The 23405-nt window shown below is 42.2% G+C and overlaps 1 protein-coding gene and 1 long non-coding RNA gene across 6 annotated transcripts; one reads left to right on the top strand and one right to left on the bottom strand.

Moving 5' to 3' along the window:
- Window positions 1–670: 670 nt before the first annotated feature.
- On the bottom strand, window positions 671–22981 carry nsg2 (neuronal vesicle trafficking associated 2). Of its 5 annotated transcripts, none has more exons than XM_019864275.1 (6): window positions 22748–22981; window positions 22667–22707; window positions 21682–21831; window positions 13762–13872; window positions 4689–4799; window positions 671–2584 (listed from the first exon to the last, which is right to left on the bottom strand). In XM_019864275.1, the coding sequence occupies exons 3-6, from the start codon at window positions 21808–21810 to the stop codon at window positions 2381–2383; spliced, it is 555 nt and encodes a 184-aa protein (XP_019719834.1). In that variant the 5' UTR covers window positions 21811–21831; window positions 22667–22707; window positions 22748–22981; the 3' UTR covers window positions 671–2380. The 5 variants fall into 5 exon arrangements, with proteins under 5 accessions (XP_019719834.1, XP_019719835.1, XP_019719837.1 ...); XM_019864276.1 differs by having other exon boundaries at window positions 22754–22981; XM_019864278.1 differs by having other exon boundaries at window positions 22745–22880.
- Window positions 14549–22690, top strand: LOC109512489 (uncharacterized). Its single transcript, XR_002167540.1, has 3 exons — window positions 14549–14718; window positions 17997–18074; window positions 22605–22690. It is a non-coding gene; the product is annotated as an uncharacterized LOC109512489 (long non-coding RNA).
- Window positions 22982–23405: the final 424 nt, after the last annotated feature.

Raw genomic sequence — 23405 nt, 5'->3', positions numbered from 1 at the left:
GAGCCAAGGCATATAGTTTACATGATCTAAAATTATTTTACATTGCATAAAATTAATTGTAGTTGATGACAACTAACAAACTAAGTGGTACTTGGTGTACAAATCTAGGCCCATTGCACAGTTAGGTTGCTCGAACGTCAACAGGTGATTGCACGAGTTAAATGTACTTTCTGCTGCCTACCGGAAGAACCTTTTAGGTCTCGTCGTCACTATACGTCACTGTCATATCTTGAGACCAATTCACCTCATGGCATAGTGGTTGGGAATCGCAGACTAACTTTTCAGTAGGGCATGGTCAAAAATATTGGGACACCATGATGAGCCCACTCCTGTTGCGACAGACAAATGACGAAGACGCGTTTGTCACGGGTCACTGCATCGTTTTTATTGGGATCGTTTTGAACCGAGGGAGGAGGAGGAGGACGAGGGCAGGGATGCACACGGTTTCATTACAGGTATGGCTACAGTACGCTATCGACTAACAACATCACAACAGCTCATAGAAAGCACTCCACTACAGAGCAGATGCTGCAAAATGAAAAGCTGCCATCAGAGTAACTCTAAAAATGAACACATGGGGAATTAACAAATTCGGGCAATAAACACAGCCTGCATTTTTCTTATTCCCTTTTTAAAAAAAATTTTTTTTTGATTTTTTTTTTCCGTTTTATTTTTTTGCATGAACTGCTCACTGTGTGTGTACTGTATTTCCACACACATTTTCCTTAACTATCACCCGTCTCCAGTTAGTTTCCAGTATCTAACTGAGACAAATAAACACCTCCCTTTTCTTTGTCAGGTAAAAGCAACACACAGAATTCGTCTAAATTTCGCTCAAATAAACATCTCTATTTTCCAATGAATGGCTTTTGACTGGCAGCTATTGCAATATCCAAAATAATGACACGACTTAAACTACTACAAACATTGGCAATGATTGTAATACAAAAAAAAAATGCATTTTTATGTACACTTTAGAGTCCATATAGTGACCGTTTCAATTTCGATGCAGAAATGAAAGATGCTGAGAAGATTAAAAACTCCTCAATGTCATGTTTTAGATTGAATAAATTAATTAACAACATCAGAGAGCACACTTTGTCCACACTTTTTGGGGCCTGGGGGAAGTGGGTGGGTGCGGGCGGGGGTTCATGCCTGAGGTTCACAGCAGAGGCAGTCGAGGGCATGGCTCATCAATGAATATACACGCTTGGCAGAAATTAGCTCGACCCTTTGTGAATTTACTTTTTTTTCTTCCTGGCCCTGGCAAATAATCTGTGTCAATAACAAAGAAAGTGGATTGAAACACAGGATTGGACAGTGATGGAAGTTAAAAAAAAAAAAAAGGTTTTAAGCAGTAGAAGATAGGAAAATATATCAAGGATCTGAGGAATTAGATTATTAAGGAAGGCTGGTTTAGGCGAAGGAAAGAAGCAAGGATGCATGAATAAAAAAAACAAGTGTGATGGAAGGAAGGCAGACGTGAAAAAAGTAAGGATGAATGAATTAAAAAACGGGTCTAAGAGGAAAGAAGGCTGAATTAAGTTTCAGCAAAGGAAGGAAGGATGAAACAATAAGTAGGCAACATTGCCAGGAATAACACTGTAGATGTAATGCAATAAGGGGAAGAAAATGAAGAAAGTAAAGGGGTATATAGTGGTGCCTTGAAATACTGATTTGTATGTACAGTATATGACAAAGAATAGACGACATCTACTCCTCAGTAAGATGCTGTAATATTGTTTTTTGGAGAGGAGAAAGAATATATACCTGTTGAGTATTGTTGTATTATGTGTCAGTGTTGCTCGACTGTTTGTATTCAAATACGCGCTGCTTCTGAAACAACAGCGCTCACTGCTAACCGTTAGCATGTTAATGGTGTTTTCCATTGTTTGTTAGCATTAGGCTAGGCAGAAAAGTGGACTGTACTTCTCTGTTTTGCATTTTAGTGAGACAGTAAATTTGAACTGTTAAGTGGCATTAAACAGCTTGAAGCCTTTTTACTTTTGGCCCATCCAATACTGTGTGTGTGTGTGTGTGTTTATAAATAAATAAACTACTGTACGAATAGTAAACAGTACTAGAGGAGACAGCAGATTGCGAATTAGGTGATTAAGCCGCATAAAACTATCCACACACTACTGTAAACAATAAATGGAATGAAACTCAATAAATAATACATTAGCGGGATGGTGTTGGTATTATAACACAACAATGATAAAAAAAAAAATTAAAAAAAATGCCTCTCAGTAAGAGTGAACAGACAAATCCAAATGTGACTTGTAACCGTGATGTCTGCATGCACTCTAAAGGCCCTACTGGCGTGTGATACACTCGGATGTAGACATGGCGCGTGTGCGCCTAGTGCGATTCAGCCGGCTCAGTGGACGTCGGCGCCGCCATGCGGGGGCTTGGCGTCGTGCGGCTGCCCCGCAGCCCCGCCGGGCAGCCAGGGGGAGACGGAGTGCGAGGTGGTCTGCTTGGCCATGCTGTAGTGGCTGATCACCGTGTAGAAGCGCCCCCTGGAGTTGGCGTCCTGCGCGGCGTAGTAGGCCTCCAGCGAGGCCGGGATGCAGCGCTTGTGCTGAAAACAACACAAAATGGCTGCTTAGGTTCAAAACATATCACGCTTGGTTTATCGGGAACTCCCATTACAGCGGAAATGGGGCATCAGCCACTCCAGTGAACAGGTTTTTGCATGCAGTTTTCTTCAAGTACGCATTAGTCTTGTTGTCAAAGGTGAAATCACTTCATTACAAACATTCTTTCTTTTACAGTATATACATTAGAGCCCTGTTATGGATTTTTTTTTTGTCAGGATGATGCTAATTCCGATATTTGGCAGGATCAAATTTTCCATAACCGATTAATCGGACGATTACAAAAATAAAGATATGAATGACAGGCAGAATGTTTGACTGTTTTACAATACTTTGTCTTTTACTATTTAACTAAATTGGTCACGACAACATCAAATCTGGCCATGTTTTTCTTCTCTTTCTGTCCACTATACCGTAGTGACTGATAAACAACTTTGACCTCAAAACTGTGAATAACATCTCACAAAAAGGTGACATGATTTATGCATGTGGACGACATACGTATTGACTGATGCAAAACTTTTCACGGCTTGCGTACATAAAAGAATGCAGCGTTTGATTCGCTCACCACTATCATGCACTACAATGCACAATGTGGAACGGGAAAGCCATATTTTATTCGATTGCGACATCGTCCTAAGACCTGCGTTTTTGAATATACAATGAAGTTGATCATTTATGTTGCGTGATTCAAAATTTTCACTATTATGTGCCGATTATGCAAAGCTACATTGGCGAGACACTTGAGCATTGTGTATCTCCCGAGTGGGTGCATACTCCTTTTGTTCAGATAATGATAGCAGAGCAACGTGCACTCGAGAGTCCCCGGAGAAGCTCTGAAATAGATTTTAGATTCTACCTTTCCGAGGCTTTGACGGTCAAGGTGACACAAAGACTGTGCACAACACAATTTGGGGAACAACAAGTGCGAAGCAGAGGAGAATGCTAATGCTCAGCAATTTTCTTTAGGGGCATAATCTATAACTTCTATCGCCAAGTTATTTAAGGAAAGGTTGCAACCATGAACAGTGCGATGAATCATGTTTTGGAGCAACAAAATGGAGTGCCTGCAAATAGCAGAGGTCATGTTGGAAAAAAGAAGTTTGTCCAAGTATTGTTGCCGTAAACATTCCGGATGCAGATTTAGGATTGCATTAGAATCGCATGTAAACAGGAGCTCAGAACAGTAGTGTGAATGTATCCAAGTTAGCTATTGAGTTGAACCATACTGTTGCTGAGTTAGACGTGACCAAGACACCACGACTTTGACACGTATCACATTTTTATGAGTTGACTCAATCTCGTTGACTGAACATGAATTTACCCTAGACAAGTTAGCACAGGCTCATTCAAGGTAGTTAGCATGAGTTTATCCTTGTTTACAAAGCTTGGATATGAATTTACCCAAGCTAGCTGTGTTAGCATGAGATTCCCACAGCTAGCCAGGTTAGCACAAGAGGGCAGGGGTACACAGAGACTTTATAATATTGGGATACATGCATCATTAGGATTGCATTAGAATCGCATGTAAACAGGAGCTCCGAACAGAATTGTAAATGGATCCAAGTTAGCAATTGAGTTACTGTGGCGGAGTTAGAAGTGACCAAGACGACACGAATTTGACACTAATCACATTTTTATGAGTTGACTCAATCTTGTTGACTGAACATGAATTTACCCAAGATAGACAAGTTAGCACGGGCTCATTCAATGTAGTTAGCATGAGTTTATCCATGTTTACAAAGCTCAAATATGAATGTACCCGAGCTAGCTGTGTTAACATGAGATTGCCACAGTTAGCCAGGTTAGCACAAGAGGGCAGGGGTACACAGCGACTTTATAATATTGGGATACATGCATCATATGGCGGCGCGGGCACCCGCAGCGGCTCCTCTTGTTGTCTGTTTAAGAGGGAGGAAATTTCATCTGTGCTGTATACAGCACATTTGACAATAAAGTTGTACTTGATACTTGACATGGCGCATGTGCTAAATTCCTGCTAACTTGATAGCTTTGATAAATGTATGCAGTAAAATGGTTTGGGTAAAAATTAGGGATATTCTTTTTCTTTCGACGGATTTGTTGTACCTTATATAGGAATCCATCTGGGCAGGCGTGGTCATAGGTGAAGGCTTTGTAAACCACCAGGAACACGATGCAGGCCAGGAAGGCCAAGGCCAGGATGATCAGGATGGTGACCTGCAAGGGCCGCAAAAACCACTCAGGACAGTCAGTGTTTTGTATTTGTGTCTTATTTCAACTCAAAATTGTGGACGGATGTGTGGGTATTTTATTGGTATGTTACTTCAACTGATTGCATTGTTGCATGATGATGACATTTGCACTTTCAAAAATACTTTATTACAACATTCAGCGTGTATTTTGGGGGGAATATTAAAATAGATTTTTTTTCCCCCCTAAATATGATCCCCTCATTTCTGGTGCATGGCAGTCCATTTGAATGTAGTGCTGAAGTTCTTTACCATTTTCTGCTGGACGTTCAGTATAATAATAATAAAAGTGTAAGTCGGCATATTAATGCAAATAAATGCATCTGTGTGCATTATTCTCTTTTTTTTTTTTTTTTACATTGTGCATTATTCATTTGTCTGGCAGCCTATACATGCTGCTAATAGAGAAGATTAACATAAAAAAGGATTTGCCTTCAACTTGACACTTTGATTGGACACCTGTGAAATAGCATTTAATTTGAATTATGCAAATGAGGTGTGGAAGGATATCTATGTTTAAAAAAACAGTGTCTGCCAACTTCTGACAGCTGTGTGTGTGTGTGTGTGTGTGTGTGTGTGTGTGTGTGTGTGTTATGCGTACGTGTCATCACACCCGTGTGCGCACATCTGTCTTGGAAATAAATAAACAAAAATTGCCCTTCCATTCAATTGTAATTTCCTGCCTCCCACGCTCCGTTTTTTTGGACGTTCCGATTGGCCGATCCGCTCCATCGGCTCCGGCAAACATGTCAAAACAATTAGGCACGCGAGTGATGCTCGGAGTCCATCAGCGTTATTCCGCCTGACGCTCCTCTTGTTTTATGTTGAGAGGGAAGAAATTTCATCTGTGCTGTACAGCACATTTGACAATAAAGTTGTATTCAATTCAATTCAATTATTCCGCCTGATGTACGCACGCCATCCGAGCCAGAGTTTAACTGCAGCATTTATTCATGGAGCGTCAGCAAATTTTGGGAGACTTTAGCTCAGTTTGCATCGAAAGGCCTCTGCTCAGGTGCCGCCTATACACACACACACACACACACACACACACACACACACACACACACACACACACACACACACACACACACACACACTACCCACGAACGTTTATTAGGTGTTATAATACAATATGAACAGTAGCTCATTAAATGGTGAAATTGTACTGAATTACAAATGAACAAAAATTGTGCTGAATGGTGGCACGTTGGGCGACTGCTTAGCACACCTGCCTCACAGTACAGAGGTCGCGGGTTTGAAAACCTTGTTTCCATTTATTCCACCGGTCTTTAAGTATATCGTATTAGCTTTTAATCACGCAGTGGTGAACTTATCTTTACACTTGTTTGCCATGTTAATCGCGTAAAAAAAAAAAAATAAAAATAAACGGCACTTAAAACTTTATCTGTGCAGTGAATAAACGATGGTGACATTTTGCGCGTGGCACAAAAATGAATTTACATGGTTGCCCATAGCGAAACATGGGTTCATAATCATTTTGATGAGTCATTATCCCCTTTCACCGCATCTCCCGCCGCCATCGTTTCCATGAGTTTCCTTGCTTTTGTGTCATTAGCGATTCTCAGCGTGCCACCTTGTAGCATTATCACTCCCGAGGCGGCCATCTTCCTGTCGCTCCTGATAACAGACGAGCACGAAGGGGTATGCGACCAAGAACCCTAACCAGAGTCGACAGCGGCAATAAGGAGCGCCGGGTGCGTGACACTCGATGTGCCTGTCGGGTGGGTGGCGATGGGGAGAAATGTGTTGCATTAAAAAAAAAAAAAAAAGCGTGACATTATAAAGGGAGCTCATTCTTCACTCTTTATGTGATGGAGAGGAGAACTATCAAAACACAGCTACAGGCACAAATATATCACACGAATGTTGTTTTGGCAGGCAAAGAGTACATCCTCAAACATCTCTTTTTTTAAAGTTTTTTTTCTTTCTTTTTTTAATTTTTTTTTTTTTTGGGGTGCACGTGTGCTTTTATTTGTGGGATTTACTGGAGTATGACTGCCGAAGCCAGATTTTTAAATATTCGCAATCCATATAAAATCTTTTTGCTTTATTTTACATGGTACATGTATTTTTTTTAATTGCTTTCCATCCCTCCTCTGTGCTCTGCTGTCTGTCAGCCTGAAGCCCACCACACGCGCTCTCTCTCTCTCCTTGGAACTGACAGGCTGCGTAGGGGGTCTAACTCATACCCCCACCACCACCACCATCCCACCACTCCCCCCCCACACACACTTTAGTGGGAGGGAAAGCGTAAGGGAGAGAAATGATGATTAAAAACAGCGTGCAGACACAAGATGGAACTATCCAGTCCATCCTAATAAAGGCGAATAAAGTTGTAACGTGAAAATATCGTCATTTGAGAAAATATTGCAAATTATGTTCATAAATGTTGGATATTTAAAAATACTGTATTGTGCAGAATTTAGATTTTTACATTTGTAACACAAGTTATGTAAAAATTCCAAGTTAAGTTATGAGAAGATCAATGAAGCCCCTATATATAGTTATCTCGGAATGATACAGCTCCGTTCTCCACCTGCAAACAACCACAGTAACACACACATTGTGAAATTACCCTACGCATTTTCATTTTTGAAAAAGCAGACTATTTAAGGCATTAAGCTCCTTTAGTGTTGTACCTAATGAGGTACAGTTTGAGATTCAAGCTGAAGAGAACCAACCCTCCCATCCCAAAAGTGACATACTGTTTCTAGCCAGAAGCAAAAATACAAGGCCATTACTGTTGTATTGTAAGTGTTTTGGGTTTTTTTTCCCTTGTTGATTTTCCTCTCGGATTTTAATCGTACTCATCACGAGCGTTGTTGTTTTATTTTCCCAAAAGCAATTTACTTTAGCTTTGCTCTTGGAAGTGGACAATGAGATGAGCGCGTACATGAGTGGGGTCTCCTGAGGATGAGGTTGACTTGGCGACGGTAGTGCGGCAACTAAATCACGCGAGCTGATAGGCTGACAGCGTAAGCCGAGAGGTGGCTCGTCCTCTCATCTCGAGTCACCTAAGGTGTGCGCATTTCAAACAAGCAGCCTCGGGGCTTTACGGCAAATGTTGTTGGGTGACCTTTTTGCTCATGCTGTGTGTGTGTGTGTGTGTGTGTGTGTGTGTGTGTGTGATTTCACCACAGACGCCATCATTACACGTAAAGGTCGCTCAAAGTGCAACTCGTGTCAAATATTTTCAAGAGCAGATGCACCAGGCTGCTGTCACGAGCAGAGGTGGCAAAAGTAACCGCATTTTTCTGACTCTAAATCACACTTTGTTTTCATAATTACGTGATCTGTGAATTTGTCTTCGCTTCCATCGTGCAATATAAATCGTTGCTGTTTCCGTGAGAAATTTGCGCGTCCTTGTGGAGACAAAAGTGGCTTTCGAGGATGTATTTCCACCAAATATACTGTTTCTAAAATGTAGGGAGGAAATGTAACGATTCAAGCAAAGCACCTGAAAAATCCACTCAGACACAGCAACAATTTGTACTTTCTTATTTACCACCACTGGTTGGTAGTCAATATGGATCCTTAATGTGTGTGTGTGTGTGTGTGTGTGTGTGTGTGTGTGTGTGTGTGTGTGTGTGTGTGTGTGTGTGTGTGTGTGTGTTAGGAGATTGTCCCGCTTGTTTGGAGTCATTAAAGGTGCGATGTGACATTAAAGGTTGAAAAGTGGCCCCTTGAGTGGCTTCATAATCCAGCTGCTTGGCAGCGCCCGGGACAGCCTGTGCTTACTTTAATGCCAGACAGATGCTAATTGTGCTAATGTATCCCAGGATGACTCTTGACTGCATGAGCTCCATGCAGACCGAGCCGAAACTCAAATCGCATGGAAGGTGGGCGTCGGGTGGCACGCCGAATGATATTGAAGATTCAGTAAGAAATGTGTAAATAAGTACAATGAATAAAAATGACATGTGATGCGATGTAATGATGTTAATATTGTTTTATTTTTGGCAAAAAAAAAAAAAAAAAAAAAAGGTTTTAAAATGCGCGCCACATTCTGGGACAATATAAAAACATTCATTCATATAAAAGTGTGTGAGGTAGGATGCAGTTGTAATATGAAGACTTAATTTCTTGAAAAATAGTTGCATGGATCGCTTTGATTGGCGCTGAATGAGCTTGGCTGTGTTCGCGCCCACAACGGTGCAAACCACCCTTTTTTCACCTGCGCTTTTTTCACCACTCTTACTTGAGTACAACTTTTGACTACTTAACCGACCTCTGGCATGCGTCAATGTCCGAAAGGCTGCACAGAGATAATTCTGCTTCCTGGCTATAGATGAAACTCTTTGTTTTTGGCAAGTGAGCCAAGCGTTTTATGTTCCCGTGCAAAGGAAGGTCAGTGTCGACTGGAGGACTTCTTATGCCTTCATGTACTTCTCCGCTCAAGCGCCTGGACCGGGAAGGGCGATTGAGCGCCTACGCCGCGATGTGCCGATAGATATTGAACGTCAGGCTGGCGCCTCCTTTGACGTTGCTGCTTAATGCGGACAACGCAGCGCATGGCGGAAGCCATCTGGGCATATTAATCATCTCACATTACGCTCAGCTCACAGCCACAGGCCCGTGATTTATCTGTCTGGCCAACCCTGAGGAGCTATCGCTCCGTCTCGTCCTGTTGGCAGTTGACACTTGGGATGTCTTGGCTGTGACAAATGACTTCGGTTGGTTCCGACGGCCATTGGGGAATTGGCTTTGACCGCACACCGCATTGAACGGTCAGAACAACACGCTGACGTCCTCTTTTCCAGGCACTCCCAAATTCCCAAAACTTATATTCATTGACCGGGATGGGACTCAAAAATCGGTGCTTTAAAAAAATAAAATAAAACATTTAATTTGGTTGCCTGACGATTCAGCTCATTGATTCCTCTCTCAATTCAAATGAATGATCAAGCGTTCTTCAATAAATCCCACAAGAGAGACAACACTGCCGCCTTCCAGACAACACTTGTCATCCGTCACTGACAAAAGAGACCCTCTTCGATTTGAGCTTAGCCACTTGTTGCCGCAACGAGTTAGCCGCTACATTTTCAAAATCTCTGCTGAACAGTTTATGACCCCAATTGACTCATTTACTTGACATTCCATGACAATCGGAATCACTTTCCCAAGGCCTTTCCTAAGTAAGAGTAGCCTTGATCTTTATGATACTTAACAACTCACATCTTCTCTTTATCAGTATAGTCCTTGAGAAAGTTTTTTAGCAACCACTCGCTAACTTTGGAGTCCTTTTACTAAATGTTGTCTTCCTGTGAAGGGAAACGCGTCTACTTGAAAGAGTAAAGTGTTTAAAGACTAAAGATTTTTTTGTAGGCGACGATAATGAGATGAAAGTCAAGTCGAAGTAGCGATTGTACCCAACCCTTTTTAGACCAACGTTGATTGGAATACCCAAAGCTTGCGAGGCTAACCGCTATTGTCATCCACAACTAGCTTATTTCCTGACTGTCAGACCTGCGCAGACGTATCAAGATATTGTCGCTTTGTTGGCCGGATATTTCGCTGCTCCTCAGAGCCTTATTATACACTTCAACACCTATCATCTACTCGACATCAAGAATTTCATTGCATGATCCAAACATCTGTGAAAACGTCAAGTGCCATGGAAAAAAAAAAAACCATCTACATATTGTCAATACCGTATTTTTCGGATTATATGTCACTCCCGATTATAAGTCGCACCAGCCAAAAAATGCATAATTAAGAAGGAAAAAACATAGTAGACGATGCGCCGCTTCCTCTTCTACGTCGCTTACGTCAGACTCATCATTGATTTATCAACACAGAGCGCCCTCTTGTGGTTTAATGTGAAAATAAGGTGAAATGACATAATCATGTGTTCATAATTTCACACATAAGTCGCTCCAGAGTATAAATCGCACCCCTGGCCAAACTATGAAAAAAACTGCGACTTATAGTCCGGAAAATACGGTAATAGCTTATCGTGAAAACAAAATCAGGTTGATATATCAAACGCTGTAGATTGGAAGTTGCACGCCGCCGTGTTTGTGAGCGCCGCGCCAAGCTTGGCGTATCTTGCCATCACATCTGGCCGCTTCACTTTATCAGCAGCCAGTTTTTCAACAATATGATGCGCGTGTGTGATGACGTGCCAGTCGGAGCTGGCTACAGAATGCTGGCTCGGCATAACACCGCAGAGAGGACAAGAAAGGACGGAAAGAAAAGGGGGATGAGGGTAAAAATGTTGGAAGGAGAAGCGTGTGAGCCTTGAAACTGCCGCGTGGATTGCGCGTTCAGGTCGCCGCTCGTTGAGATGACTTCCGGTGAACTTTCAAATATGCCCACGTAGGCCCGAAGGTGTCGGCTGCGCTTCTCACCTCGCGTTAGCTCCTTCCGCATGAATGTGAATGAAGAAGCCCGGTAGGACGTGTCACTTCTTTGCACGCATGCAAGAGTTCAGCGCCGACTTGTCATTTTAAGACCTCTTCACCGGTCGATTAAGACGCCGCCGTATGCCACTGGGCGCAATCCAAAGTCATTCAAGATCCTCTTCGGATACTAAGCACACTCAAACATGATTTTCATGCATATAATCTTCGGCAAGCTGCTTTTAAGACATGCTCTCATTAGAATTTGTAGGATTTTTTTTTTTTCTCAAACATACAAGGAAGACGCCGTTGTGCTTGGAGCACCATGTTGCCCATCTTGTCGAGTGGGGCTAATTGGAAAGACACGGGAGCGACAGGGGTGAGTTCAAAGCAGGCGATGGTGTTGGACTTGAGAGGGAATGACACTTGAACCCTACTGGCTGGTTTCCCTTGAGGCCACATTCCAAAAGTATTTCCTGCTCTTGAACATGTTTCTATGAGAATGACGCATCGGCTGAATAGCCGCTCGTACATTGGTCTTATTTGGGACGGCGTCACGGTTGCGTGGGTTGCGGTATTCCAACGTTGCACAGTGGCTTGTGCGGAGATCAAGAGTTAGGAAGGAGACAAAAACGGAGGCGGGAAAAAGAGGAAAGGAGCGGGAGATGAGGACGGAAGGTGGGAAGAAGCGGGAGACGGGCGAGCGAGGGCGGATTAGAGAGCTCTGAGCTTCTCCATCCGTCAACACAAACCGCAAAGCTTTGAGGAGAGAAGAGATGTGTAAGCACCCCGCCCGTGCGCAGAATCGACTCGTCGGTGGAAGCCAAGCCGGCGGTTCGCTTGAGCCTCCCCAAAAGCAAAGCGACATCACACAGAATCAGAGCCACTGGGTTGCGTTTGTGCCTAACAAAAGCTGAAGGCAGCGCGCGCCCTCGTAAGCCGACTGCAACGTTTCTGGAAAAGTCTGATAACCACCGCCGGCTAGGTTTAAACGCGGATGGCAGTTTTCCAGCGTTGTTCCCATGAAGACAGAACGTCTCAATCTCCAGTGAGGTCACGTGTGGGGTAAACAATAACCTTGATATAAGAAAAAGGGAATTTTCTAATTTCATTTCTGAGCGTTTCTCTTGGTTACGTCGCTTCCACTACGGGTGTGAGGATGTTAGACGACGTTTGTCCGATCACATTTGGGCGTGCATGTGTCGCTCTGTCAATTCCCCCAATTTATTTTGTCAATAGTGAATCACAACAAAGGTTAAATAGTTAACGCAAATTGGCTGAATAACAAACTGAAATGGAAAAAATTTTTGTTTGTTTGTTTGTTTGTTTGTTTTTTTTAATTAACTCTTTCATTCCACAAGATGTACTTGTACGTCTTTTTAAAATTAGGCCCCGCCTACCAAGGACGTACTTGTACCTAAGTCTTTTTTTTGCGTCAGAGAAAGGAGGAGGCTCTGATGCAATCTGTGAATGGGAATAAACCGTTTGCATTGTAAATCATGTAAAAAAGTGACCAGTAGGTGGCAGTGGTGCCTCACGCGCTTTTACAAAAAGCTCTTTTTCTCCGTTTTTTGCCCAGGAATCGCCATTTTCATGAAACTTAGCCATTTTGTAATGCCGATTGCTGAAGAATGGAAGAAGATAGAAACAATTTTTTTTCTGCTGAAAGATGAGAGTCCAAACTTTATTTTGGTTGTCTCCATGTTTATATAGCATTAGAACCAAATATTTTGTGGGCCTTGCAAGATCAGTCAAAATCCAGTAAAACGCTGAGATTGAGGGCGTTGCTCCAGTGAAATTGGATTGAATGAGTTAACTGAATGAGGTCAAAACAAAAATGCTTGAAAAAAGAACTAAAAAAAACACGAAAAAAAGAAATACTTCAAACTACTGTTGGTGTTTCAAAGTAGGGTTTCAAACTAGGGTTTGGGTTTCAAATCAAGATCTTAAACTAGGGTTAGATTTTCAATTTAGGGTTTGAAACTAGAGGTTCGGGTTTCAAAGTTTGAATTTTAAATTACAGCTATGGTTTCAAAGTACGGTTTTAAATGAGGGTTAGGGTTTCAAAAAAACATGGGTATCTTTGAATTTATGAATGAAAGAAATGAAAGTATGGTAAATGGAGTGAGATTTTTGTTTTTTTTAATTCAAGTTTGCTCGATACACACACTTCAAATCGCCTCCTCTCGCCCGCTCTCATGGCGAGTTGCCACGGTGACAGCTTTTCTTTGCTGCCCTGACAACGCCACTTCTCTTTGGTCTCCCCTAACGACGACGCAAGAGCAGGCTGCCGGGTGGGCGACTCGATCGCTTTGAGGCGCTTCATTGTATGATCGGCACCCTCGGCGGCACTCATCTTCGCTCGGCTCGGCCACCAAGGTGCGAGCAAGCGTGTGATGATGCCTTTGTCTTATCGCATATTCATTAGATAATAAATGTTTTGTTTTTTTTTTACGCAGCATTTTCACGACTCGTGTTTTATCTAATGAGACTCATCAATCCTTGTCATTAGAGAAATCATCGTCATTATTCCTACGGTTAAAAACAATTGCACACTCCTCTTACCTTGAGTTTTTCAGACACGCCGTCGGTAAAGCTGATGGTGAACTCCTCCACTTTGGGAACCTTCAGCCGTTTTTTCTCCGTCTGGTACTCGGTGCGAGTTTTCACCACAACCTGCGGCGAGAGTCACAGTCACACTTTATTTATAACTGCGTGTGAGGAATCTGTGTGATAGGCAGGTGGGAAAAAAAAAATTGGAAGTCACATTTTGAGAGAGAAAAGGCCAGACAACACGAATGTGCACAAATAAGATTGAATACAGGAGAAAGTTTGTGTTAGGATTTGGAGATGATTGGAATTGACCGCTGGCTTGGGCCGGGGGTTTCATCATTGGCTTGTTTTTTAGCGTAGGGTTGTAGTTTATGCTTCGGGTTTAGGGTGGGTACGGTTTCAGGGTTTGGGAATCGGTTTTGGGGTCTGAGTTAGGGTGGATGAGTTACATGAGTTAGCATTGTGGTTTACGGATGAAAAATTGGGTTCAGGATGGCTTTGGCAAAACGTTTTATTTTTATTCAACACAAAGGTAATAAATCTGCTTCTGTGGAGGACCACGGAATATTTACTGCGGAGAGGTTGAAATTCCAAGGATGTGGACGGGGGGTTTATTGCTATTTCTATCATGCTCGTTGTCTGTCTATTCATTCAAGCTTATTGGCTGTTCCAATTTCCCTACTGGGGATCCATTCAATAACGGGGCTCTAAAACTCGCATTACGTAGGGGAGAAACACATTAGCGTTAGCTCATGTAAATCGTGTGTGTGTGTGTGTGTGTGTGTGTGCGTGTGTGTGTGTGTGTTTGTGTGTGTGTGTGTGTGTGTGTGTGTGTGTGTGTGTGGCATGTTCAGGTGAGGTGTGTAACGCACTGAATGTTGATGAACAGCCCAAACAGGTGAAGCTGAGCCTCATCGAAGCATAGGAACCGGAATGACTCTCATCGAGAATTCAAGGACAGATTCCATGGTGGCGCACACACACACACACACACACACACACACACACACACACACACACACACACACACACACACACACACGTCATTTTGAAAATGGAAAGTGAGGAGCGATGAAAGATGCGTTTATAGAGAATAGAAGGAGAAGGGTGAAACGGAGGTCATTGTGGCGTACTGAATCTGATCAAGCATCAAACTCGACTTACAGAAATGTGGACAAACGTCCTTTCAATATTGAGATTTTGTCTCGAAGGGATATGATGCTGGTCTAAGCATTGAAACTCAAATGAAAATGTCTGGTTCACCGCAAAATGGCTGATTTCTATTGAATTTTGCCCTTGAGACTTCTTCGTGTGTCCTGTTATGAGAGGCATATGAAACCAATTGCATGTTGTTAAATGATTTTTTTTTTTTTTTTACGTTCCTAAAATATTTTAAGATGATCATCAAATTCGGACCTCATGCTCCGCCCACATTTGATGGCATATAGACAAAGGTGGCTCACACTGTTTAAAAAAAAAAAAACATACAAAATTTAAGTTGGAACAACTTTAAATCATAAAAATGTATGACACTTATGGCACCTATGTTAGCTAGCAAAGTAAGTAAACTGTTCCCAAACAATTTGACGAGTTGGGGGACAACACAAGGAACAATTCGTTCTGCAAACTCGTATTTCTTTGTTGTGAAATCTGGGAAAGACAATTAAAAAAATAATTGAAATATTTGGTTAAATTGCCCATCTTTATTGCCTGAAAATTTTGTGTTCATTTCCTTTTTTTTTTTTTAAACAATGCCTTAATCCTTAACAATTGCCTTAACAATTCCCGAATCAAAGTATGAGCCCTGGAATTTGCGCAAAATGGCTGCCACAATGGGTCCTAGAGACAGACTCCAGTCCTGTTATGATTGACTTGTCCTCCAAAGTTCGTGTGGAATGGTCAAAATTCATATCCGAGGATAATTATTTTTTAAAAAGTTTCCTGGGTGAATCTTGGGGGATCATGTTCCGAAACCCTAACATGCTTCAATATTTATCAGGATCAATGCGCTTGTCAAAATTGGTGACTTTTTGCGCATTTTAACATTGGAAAAAAAAAACGATTTCAGTTGGGCCTCCGCAGTAATTCTATGCTTGTCTCACAGTATTCTCCAAAGTGGGAATCATCCTCAAGAAGAGCAGTTACTCACCACTGCAGGCTAATAAGGTCATGTGGCCGGAATTCAAGACCGCTGACCCAAGAGGAAAGCACAGTGTTCTATTCCGGCGGCTCAGTGGGAAGAAAAGGAAGCACACATGATAAAGTAAATTGTTCAAACAGGAAATGGGGGAAAGCGTAATTTAGTGATCTGGACAATAATGGAGCTGTGAGGCAGGGAAGTGGACATAGCTGCCTTTTTGCCCCCCGAATTGAAAGGTAGTACGGTTCTTTTATTGCTGCTCTTCTCTGATATCGATTGGCTTTCAAGAACTCAGCAGTAACAATCAAAACACTCCCATAGCTTTATGTCAATCTTACACAGCAACCTATTGGACCTACAATAATGAATGATCATGTTATTAAATTGAATGTGACCATTATTAATAAAAACCTGTTGAGATTCGCTACGGATGAGCCCGAATCCACCCTTTGTGCTGCTACAAAGCTACATGCTAATGGCTTTGCTACACACCAGTTAATTCGACGGGCAAAAATTGACTTCGGATCCTAAATGTTTGCTTTTCAAAAGTTAAAAGGCCCATGTGTTAGCATAGGTTAGCGGGTTAGCTGAAGTCAGGGGTTATTACGTGACGAGTTGTCTAGTTGAACGCAGATTCAAAGTATTTTTTGGTTGTACAAGAGTAAACACCACAGTCATAAAATGTAAATGTATTTAAGCAGACGAGCATAAGAAAAATCCATTTTACCAAACTCGAGATTTTCCCTTTATTGTGTATACCGTCGCAAGAAACGGGCATTGAAAAATTAGCTGCTCCTGCGGAGCAATAAGCAATTTGTATTTCCCTCTATTATAAAAGTGTTGTTCCCATGATTGTTCCTTTACGTCAGGCTCCATTTTGGGAGCGGGTGTGCACTTTGTTCTCCGAGAGCGGGCTGCTGGCTAAAGGCGCAGCAACATTGATTAATGAGCACTTCATTAGAGGAGACGGAGGTTGGGGGTGGGGGGTGGGGGACGTGGTAGAATAATGAGGCAACAAAAAGTGTCGTGAACCTTTAGGCCCTTGAGCGAGCGGTGGGAAATGAGAGCACCAAAGCAAAATGGTGACATTATTTAAGGTTGAGACTAGCATCCCGCTTCGATGGGGGGCCTTGGGGGCCCAATCAGATGCGTTGTAGACACATTCCGTGGCCCTCTACAAAAGCGCTTCCCGGAGACAGTTACTGACCTCGTTTTTCAGAGTCCATTTTGAGGAAAATCCCAAAGTGGTGGTGTAATTGGTCAAGAAGAAAAATAGTTTCACACAAACTTGAGTGCATCAATCACATTTTTGTGAATATTTAATTATGTATTTTCATGGGACGGCACAAAAAAAAAAACCAAAATGACACTTTGCTGCAATGTAGTCAGTTTACAGCTTGTATCCAAAGAGTTCCTAGCGTGTAGCTGCTAGTTTGCTAACTCGGATTAGCTGTTAGCAAAAAGCTGCTAGGATCTAGCTGCGAGGTTCCTAAATGGAGGGTTTAGGAAAAATTAATCTGTTAGATTTAAGAATAGAAACAATGAGAATTACAAGTTCATAATCTTGACGGTGGAATTAGTGTTGGTATGTCGTGTAGCAGTTAGCACGTACCTGCTAGCACCATAAAGGTGGACTGTGACCTTTCCGTGAGTCATTAAATGCTTCCACATCAGCGGGGCTTTCATACAGAAGCCCTGCGGAGTGTGTTGCAAGAATTTATACAGCCAGAAAGCCAATTAATGGCTTCTATGACAGTAACGTGTTGACATTTCACATAACTAACTGACACCAGTTGCTTTTAGACGGCATCGTTTGAAATATGTGGGCCGATCCTTTTTAAAAACAATACACTACAAAGGGCCTTTGTAGTGTATTAGTTAGAATGTCTGTGAGTTTCTCTCCAGCTTCAGTATCAGTATTCGAGATGTGATGATCCATGTGGAAATGCTGTCAAAAAATTTTTTTTCTGTTTGTTTTTTTTTTTTTTGGTCCCCCTACCACTAGAGATGGAGTTTCATGTTCTCTCCTCAAAGAGTGACTGGTGATGATGGGGGAAGCCTGAAAGTTTGAAAGGAATCTTGGATACGTTTTTTTTTTATGTTGTAGGGGGAGAAGGAAAAAAAGATTCATCGTGTTGTCAGATGCTTTGCTGCAACATTGGCTGAAACAGGGAACTAATCAAAGGTATGTCAATGTTTACCAGAAAACAACATTGAACATAATCTCTGAAATAGGGAACGAGCCCTTAAAGCAAACGCGCTTTAACTGAACCTCAATTGTTTTAATGTTGCTGACATTTTCAGTGCACTTGCAATTTATTTACTTCTTGCCTTGAAATATTTCGCTGGAAACAGCTCTGAGGCGAAAGCGGTGACTGTTGGGGAAATGAAAAGGCTTGTCACGGGCGCTGGAATCAAACAATAAGCTGAAAGATGGCAAAAAGTTGAGTAGATAAGCAGATCTGTGCGAGCGGAGCAACTTTAGAAGAGAATCTCATTGCGTTCTGAGGCCGCCGTCTCTTGGGGCGAGCGTGGCCAGGTCACTTAACTGAAAGCACGTATTTGAATTCAATAGACGTCGGTGGTGTAAACCCATTTCTACACACGTAGAATGTGCAGCCTGAGCTCAGATATTGCCTGAAACTACAGATTGTAGGGCAGAATGATTTTGAAAAAAAATCTAATTGCGCTTTTTTTTTTGTTGCACTGGCTTGCACGGCTCTGTGACAATACCAAAACTTAGTCTCGCCCCCGTAAATTTCCACCACACCTTGTGCCAGACAGGCACTGGGCATGAAAATTGAGCCCATGAAGTTATAGATTAATTCTTTTCTCATTGAATACATCCAACGCGACTCAACACTTTGTGGGATCAGATATTGAAGGTGTTTCGTAAGTGTTTGAAGCAGCTTTTTGTTGTCAAATGCTGCAGGAATCGGCCTGCGCTCTCTCCATCCGCCTTCTCCTCCTCCTCCTACTTGTTTTTATAAACTGACCTGCCGATTCAATCCCGATTCCAGCATCCCTGCTTGGACTGAATCCCATCTAATACTCGTCTGCCCCAGCTCATGTAGGCCAAAGCCATATTACACAAACGTGTGTGTGTGTGCGTGTACGTGTGAGTGCGCGCATATGGGTGTGTAAGCACAAACCCCGCAGTCGAGTGTATCCACGGAGTCTCCATGCGGGCTGGAAAGAGCTTTTCACTAGTCTACTGCAGATAAAAGGTATCGGTCAGCTCACATGAGCCACTAAAGCTGCCGTTAGCTTGAAAGGCACACAACAGGTCCCAAGATCAGATCAAAGCACTGCAGGCAATAAGCTGTATGGACACGATTGGGCTATTCCACTTTCTGACGAACTGGATAGCTTGTTGTGGCTTCTGGTCCAGGAAATATCGAAGTAAAATGCTCACCTCCCCACGCCCTCTTTGAAACACAATAACACAATGTTCTTCTTGGCCTCACTGAGTCACATTGGCCCTTGACAAGACAATACAATACATCCTGATTTATATAGCGCTTTCACAACAGCTGCAGCTGTAATAAAGCGTTTTACAAAACAGTTAACATGAAATAAAATAATCACATAAAAAAAATGAACTAATAATAAACCACACATAACATAAAAAACACGGACAGTCGTGCAATCTGAACCACTTTTCTCTCATACGCTTTGTTGTTTGAGGTAGTTCGAGATGAAAGAGGAGAGAATGGACAAGACAAAACATTGCATTTGAACGATAGCGGCCACCACTCAAAGAGATGCTAAAATGAATTGCCTCACCTTGATTAAAAGCACCCCCCACCAACTCCCCCCTTGCCCTTGCTATGGGAACACAATGTCATGCTGATTAGACTCATTGAGTCAAAGTGGCAAGAGATAACCCTGGGAGGTCTTCAACTGTGGCCCCTGATCTAAAATTTGCCGAAATAAAATGCCTTATGTGAACTGACCAGCTCATCTTCTCCTTCTCTGGAAAGACAATGTTCTTCTGATTGGCCTCACTGAGGTCCGAGTGGCACTTGACGGCACGAAATACCGTATGGCCTCAATTCATGAACTCTGCTTCCGTTGTGACCGTGACAGAGTTCGGCTCCTTTGGCCCTTGATGTTGTTTTTTTTTCGTCACACAAGGCTGGGCTTGTTTTTCTTTAGATAAGTTTGAGTTACTCGGTGGCAGCTGCAATAGATGCCTAAATACCTCACTCCAATTAAAAGCCTCCTACTTGCCCTGATGGAAAAATACTGTTATTAGATGAGCTCCATTGATTTGTCAAGATAAAAACACTGTATGCCCTCAAATGGTGGCCTCGGATACCACGCCTCACCTCAATTAAACACCTCATTTTTTTCCCTACTGGAAAAGCAGTGTTCTGACTAGCATTGTTGTGCCAAAGTGAGACATGGAGGTCCTCATGTTTTGACCTCACCTATATTAGGTACCTCAAGTAAACAAACGCCTGCTTTTGTTTTGCAGAACTAAAGCGCTCCACTCAAATGAACGTCTTATTTCCAATTACATACGGAACTGCGCATGAACCCATGTGCCTTCCTCCTGAGACCTTCTCAACAAACACAAAGATGCGGAGTCGACTTTGCCGCGTGCGATTAACGACGCTGCCTCATACGGGCCAATTTAAGCGGCTTATGCAGGCCCAACCAAAAAAAAAAACAAAAAAAAAAAACATGTTTTCAGTCGGGGGAGAGAACAGATGACAAAATCTGCAGTGGCTGCCAGCCAGCGGAGACGCGGAAGAAAGACGCTGCTCTTATCTCTTACCACCTTCCTCAAACAAGACCAACAATAATTCAACGGTACATCCCTGGGGTTCAGCCTTACTTGGCCTGGCAATGATATACACACAATAGATTGTGTGTGTGTGTGCCTGTGTGTGCAATGCAGCAAACCCAGTGCAAGCTTGTCGGTGGATAGTGACTGGCAGCTCTTTAAATGTCATGTCACATAGAACAAACAAGTGGCTGCTGACAGATATTGCTTGTCAGACACACACACACACACACACACACACACACACACACACACACACATACACAGAAAGATTTCAAACCGCTGTCCTGAAGGAATAGAAACCCTCTCTGCAGTGGTCTAATACACTCGCATCGCTAATATTATTATTATTCATTATTTTTATTATGATTGCTTGCTGGGTGCACCGAAGAAACACCTCCCTCAAAAGACGCTTTAATTAACACATCAGGAAGACACACATACACGGTGATGGTTTCAAACTACTTTACTGTACTTCTCAACGTCTGTGACTCCAATCGCCCTTATTTGAATCAAAAATTAATTAGCTGCCATCCACTCGAGACAAACACGCGCCTCCTTCAAATGGATGCCTTTATTTTCTCATCAAGAAAAAAAAAATCAGTTAATACGTGTGATTATTTCACTTATTTTTCTGGAACTCGGATGCTAACCAAAACAGCAGCACCGACTAAACACATAAGCAATTTCTCAGATGGATTGGGGTACATTGTGGAGATTTATTAGCATATTAGAGGCACCGTTCGACACCGGTTTTAATGACGACTAGTGGACTCTGACGTGCGGTCACTCTAGTATGTTGCGAACGGGCACTGTGAATCATCACCATGGTAACGAGATTAATAAGCAGTGGGGTGTGGACTACTTTGGGATGCGGAGATGACAAATGACCTCGTCTGCTTCCTAATGATAGATGGGGAAAAAAAAACAAAGCACAAATGATAGATACACATTCTGTTGGGGTAAAGCGAACGCCACGGAGGGGGGGAGGGGCACTCACCTTGTCAGGGGCTTGGCTCTGCAAGCTACCCACATCCAGAGGAGTGATGAGGGGCACGTTTTGGAAGCCGTCCTCCACACTGGCCGCTTTGACCCCTTTGTCCTGAAGATGACTCCCGAGTTTCACCATCTTGCAGATCCTCTTGTTCCCCTGAAGGTAGAAGTAAAGCATATTGGAGCTATGTTGGGGACATTTGTATTTCTTATTTTTTTAAGGTTGATTAGAGCAATTTTTTTTTCTGAAGTTATTAAAGTTAAGTATTTGATTAAAAAAAAATCTTGAGGCAAACTAGTAACATGGTTGCTGTTGTTGTTTGTTCACTAAAGGCTTGTGATACAATGACTTGTGAAATTTAATAAAGCAATAAAAACAGACAAGATGCAATCAACATTTGTTAGGCTATGATAAACAACAGAAATAAAATGTATTAATTTTATAATGAAACAAGTGCTCATAAACTTTGTATGCTAAATAAAAAAAAACGTATTGCAAAGATGAATGTATAAAACTGGGAAACAAAAATCATCTATCAGATGTTATAATAATATACAACTGTTAAATATACTTTTAAAAAACAACAAATGAAAATTAATCATAAATGTCCAGCAAATCTGATAAATACATAAAACAATATTTTATTAAAATAAAATTATTTGTTTTTGATGTATATTTTTCTGTATATTTTTTAAATATAATTTGCAACCCCCCCAGTAATTCCTATGTTACGATATTTATATATATATATATATATATATATATATATATATATATATATATATAAAACACGTATTACATGAAGATACAAATGGAAAAAAAAATGAAGACACTTTTTTTTTTTCTTTGAAGAGCAAATGTTTGTAAGCTTTGCAAACGTGTTCGAAACAAACATACTAACACATTGCGTGTCTCTGTGCAAGGCGTAGGAACAGCAAACCTGCAGACGAGATGTCCAGACCATTGATGCAGACAGATAAGAGGTACTTACACCGTGCTGCGGCGTCCGGATGAGGATGACGGAAGGTGCTGCTGCTGCTGCTGCTGCTGCTGCTGCTGCTGCTGCTGCTGCTGCTGCTGCTGCTGCTGCTGCTGCTGCTGCTGCTGCGGGAGAGATGCAACGATGCTGCACCGCCACGCACCAACTGGATTTCTGGAGGCGCGCTTCTTCCAACCAGCAGACAGCCCAACCCCCTAATCCCGAATCCTCATCTGCTCTGCTGTGCAGCAACACTCAGACGGTGATTCTTTTTTTTATTTTTTGGCCCCCCGTTGGGAGCTGAATTGATGATGCATTCATAGACTTCCAGTAAATTCTAACTTCGATGAGTATCTGGTCGTGGTTTTAAAGGCCGGTTAGTACGGTGTTGGGGGGCGAGGGAGGGGGTATCCCAGCGTTCAGCACCACAAGCTAAGAGTTAATACGATAATACGATGTTGTCGTTCGCACATGGGGTGTAATTTGAAGTCAACGAGTATTACAATTTTACAGGGGTTCCTGAAGGCGCCACAAGCAAAGTGTAAATACTGTATGATACATTTTCTACAATTCTTACATGGTGATACACATTTGCAGGCAAACGACGTTCCAGAGGTTCCTGAAGGTCACGAGTGAAGCGTGAAATTGATACACTTTCTGCTTAGCAACTTTGTACATCGGCGATAATCGAAAAGTCATGTGACGTTCCAATTTTCTTTGAGTCCCTGAAGGCATCTTATGCAAAGCATTG

The sequence above is a fragment of the Hippocampus comes genome, unplaced genomic scaffold (assembly GCF_001891065.2).
Source record: "Hippocampus comes isolate QL1 unplaced genomic scaffold, H_comes_QL1_v1.1 scaffold57, whole genome shotgun sequence".
NCBI lineage: Eukaryota > Metazoa > Chordata > Actinopteri > Syngnathiformes > Syngnathidae > Hippocampus > Hippocampus comes.
Note: the sequence above shows the minus strand (reverse complement) of the source record. Positions and strands in the feature narration are given on the sequence as shown.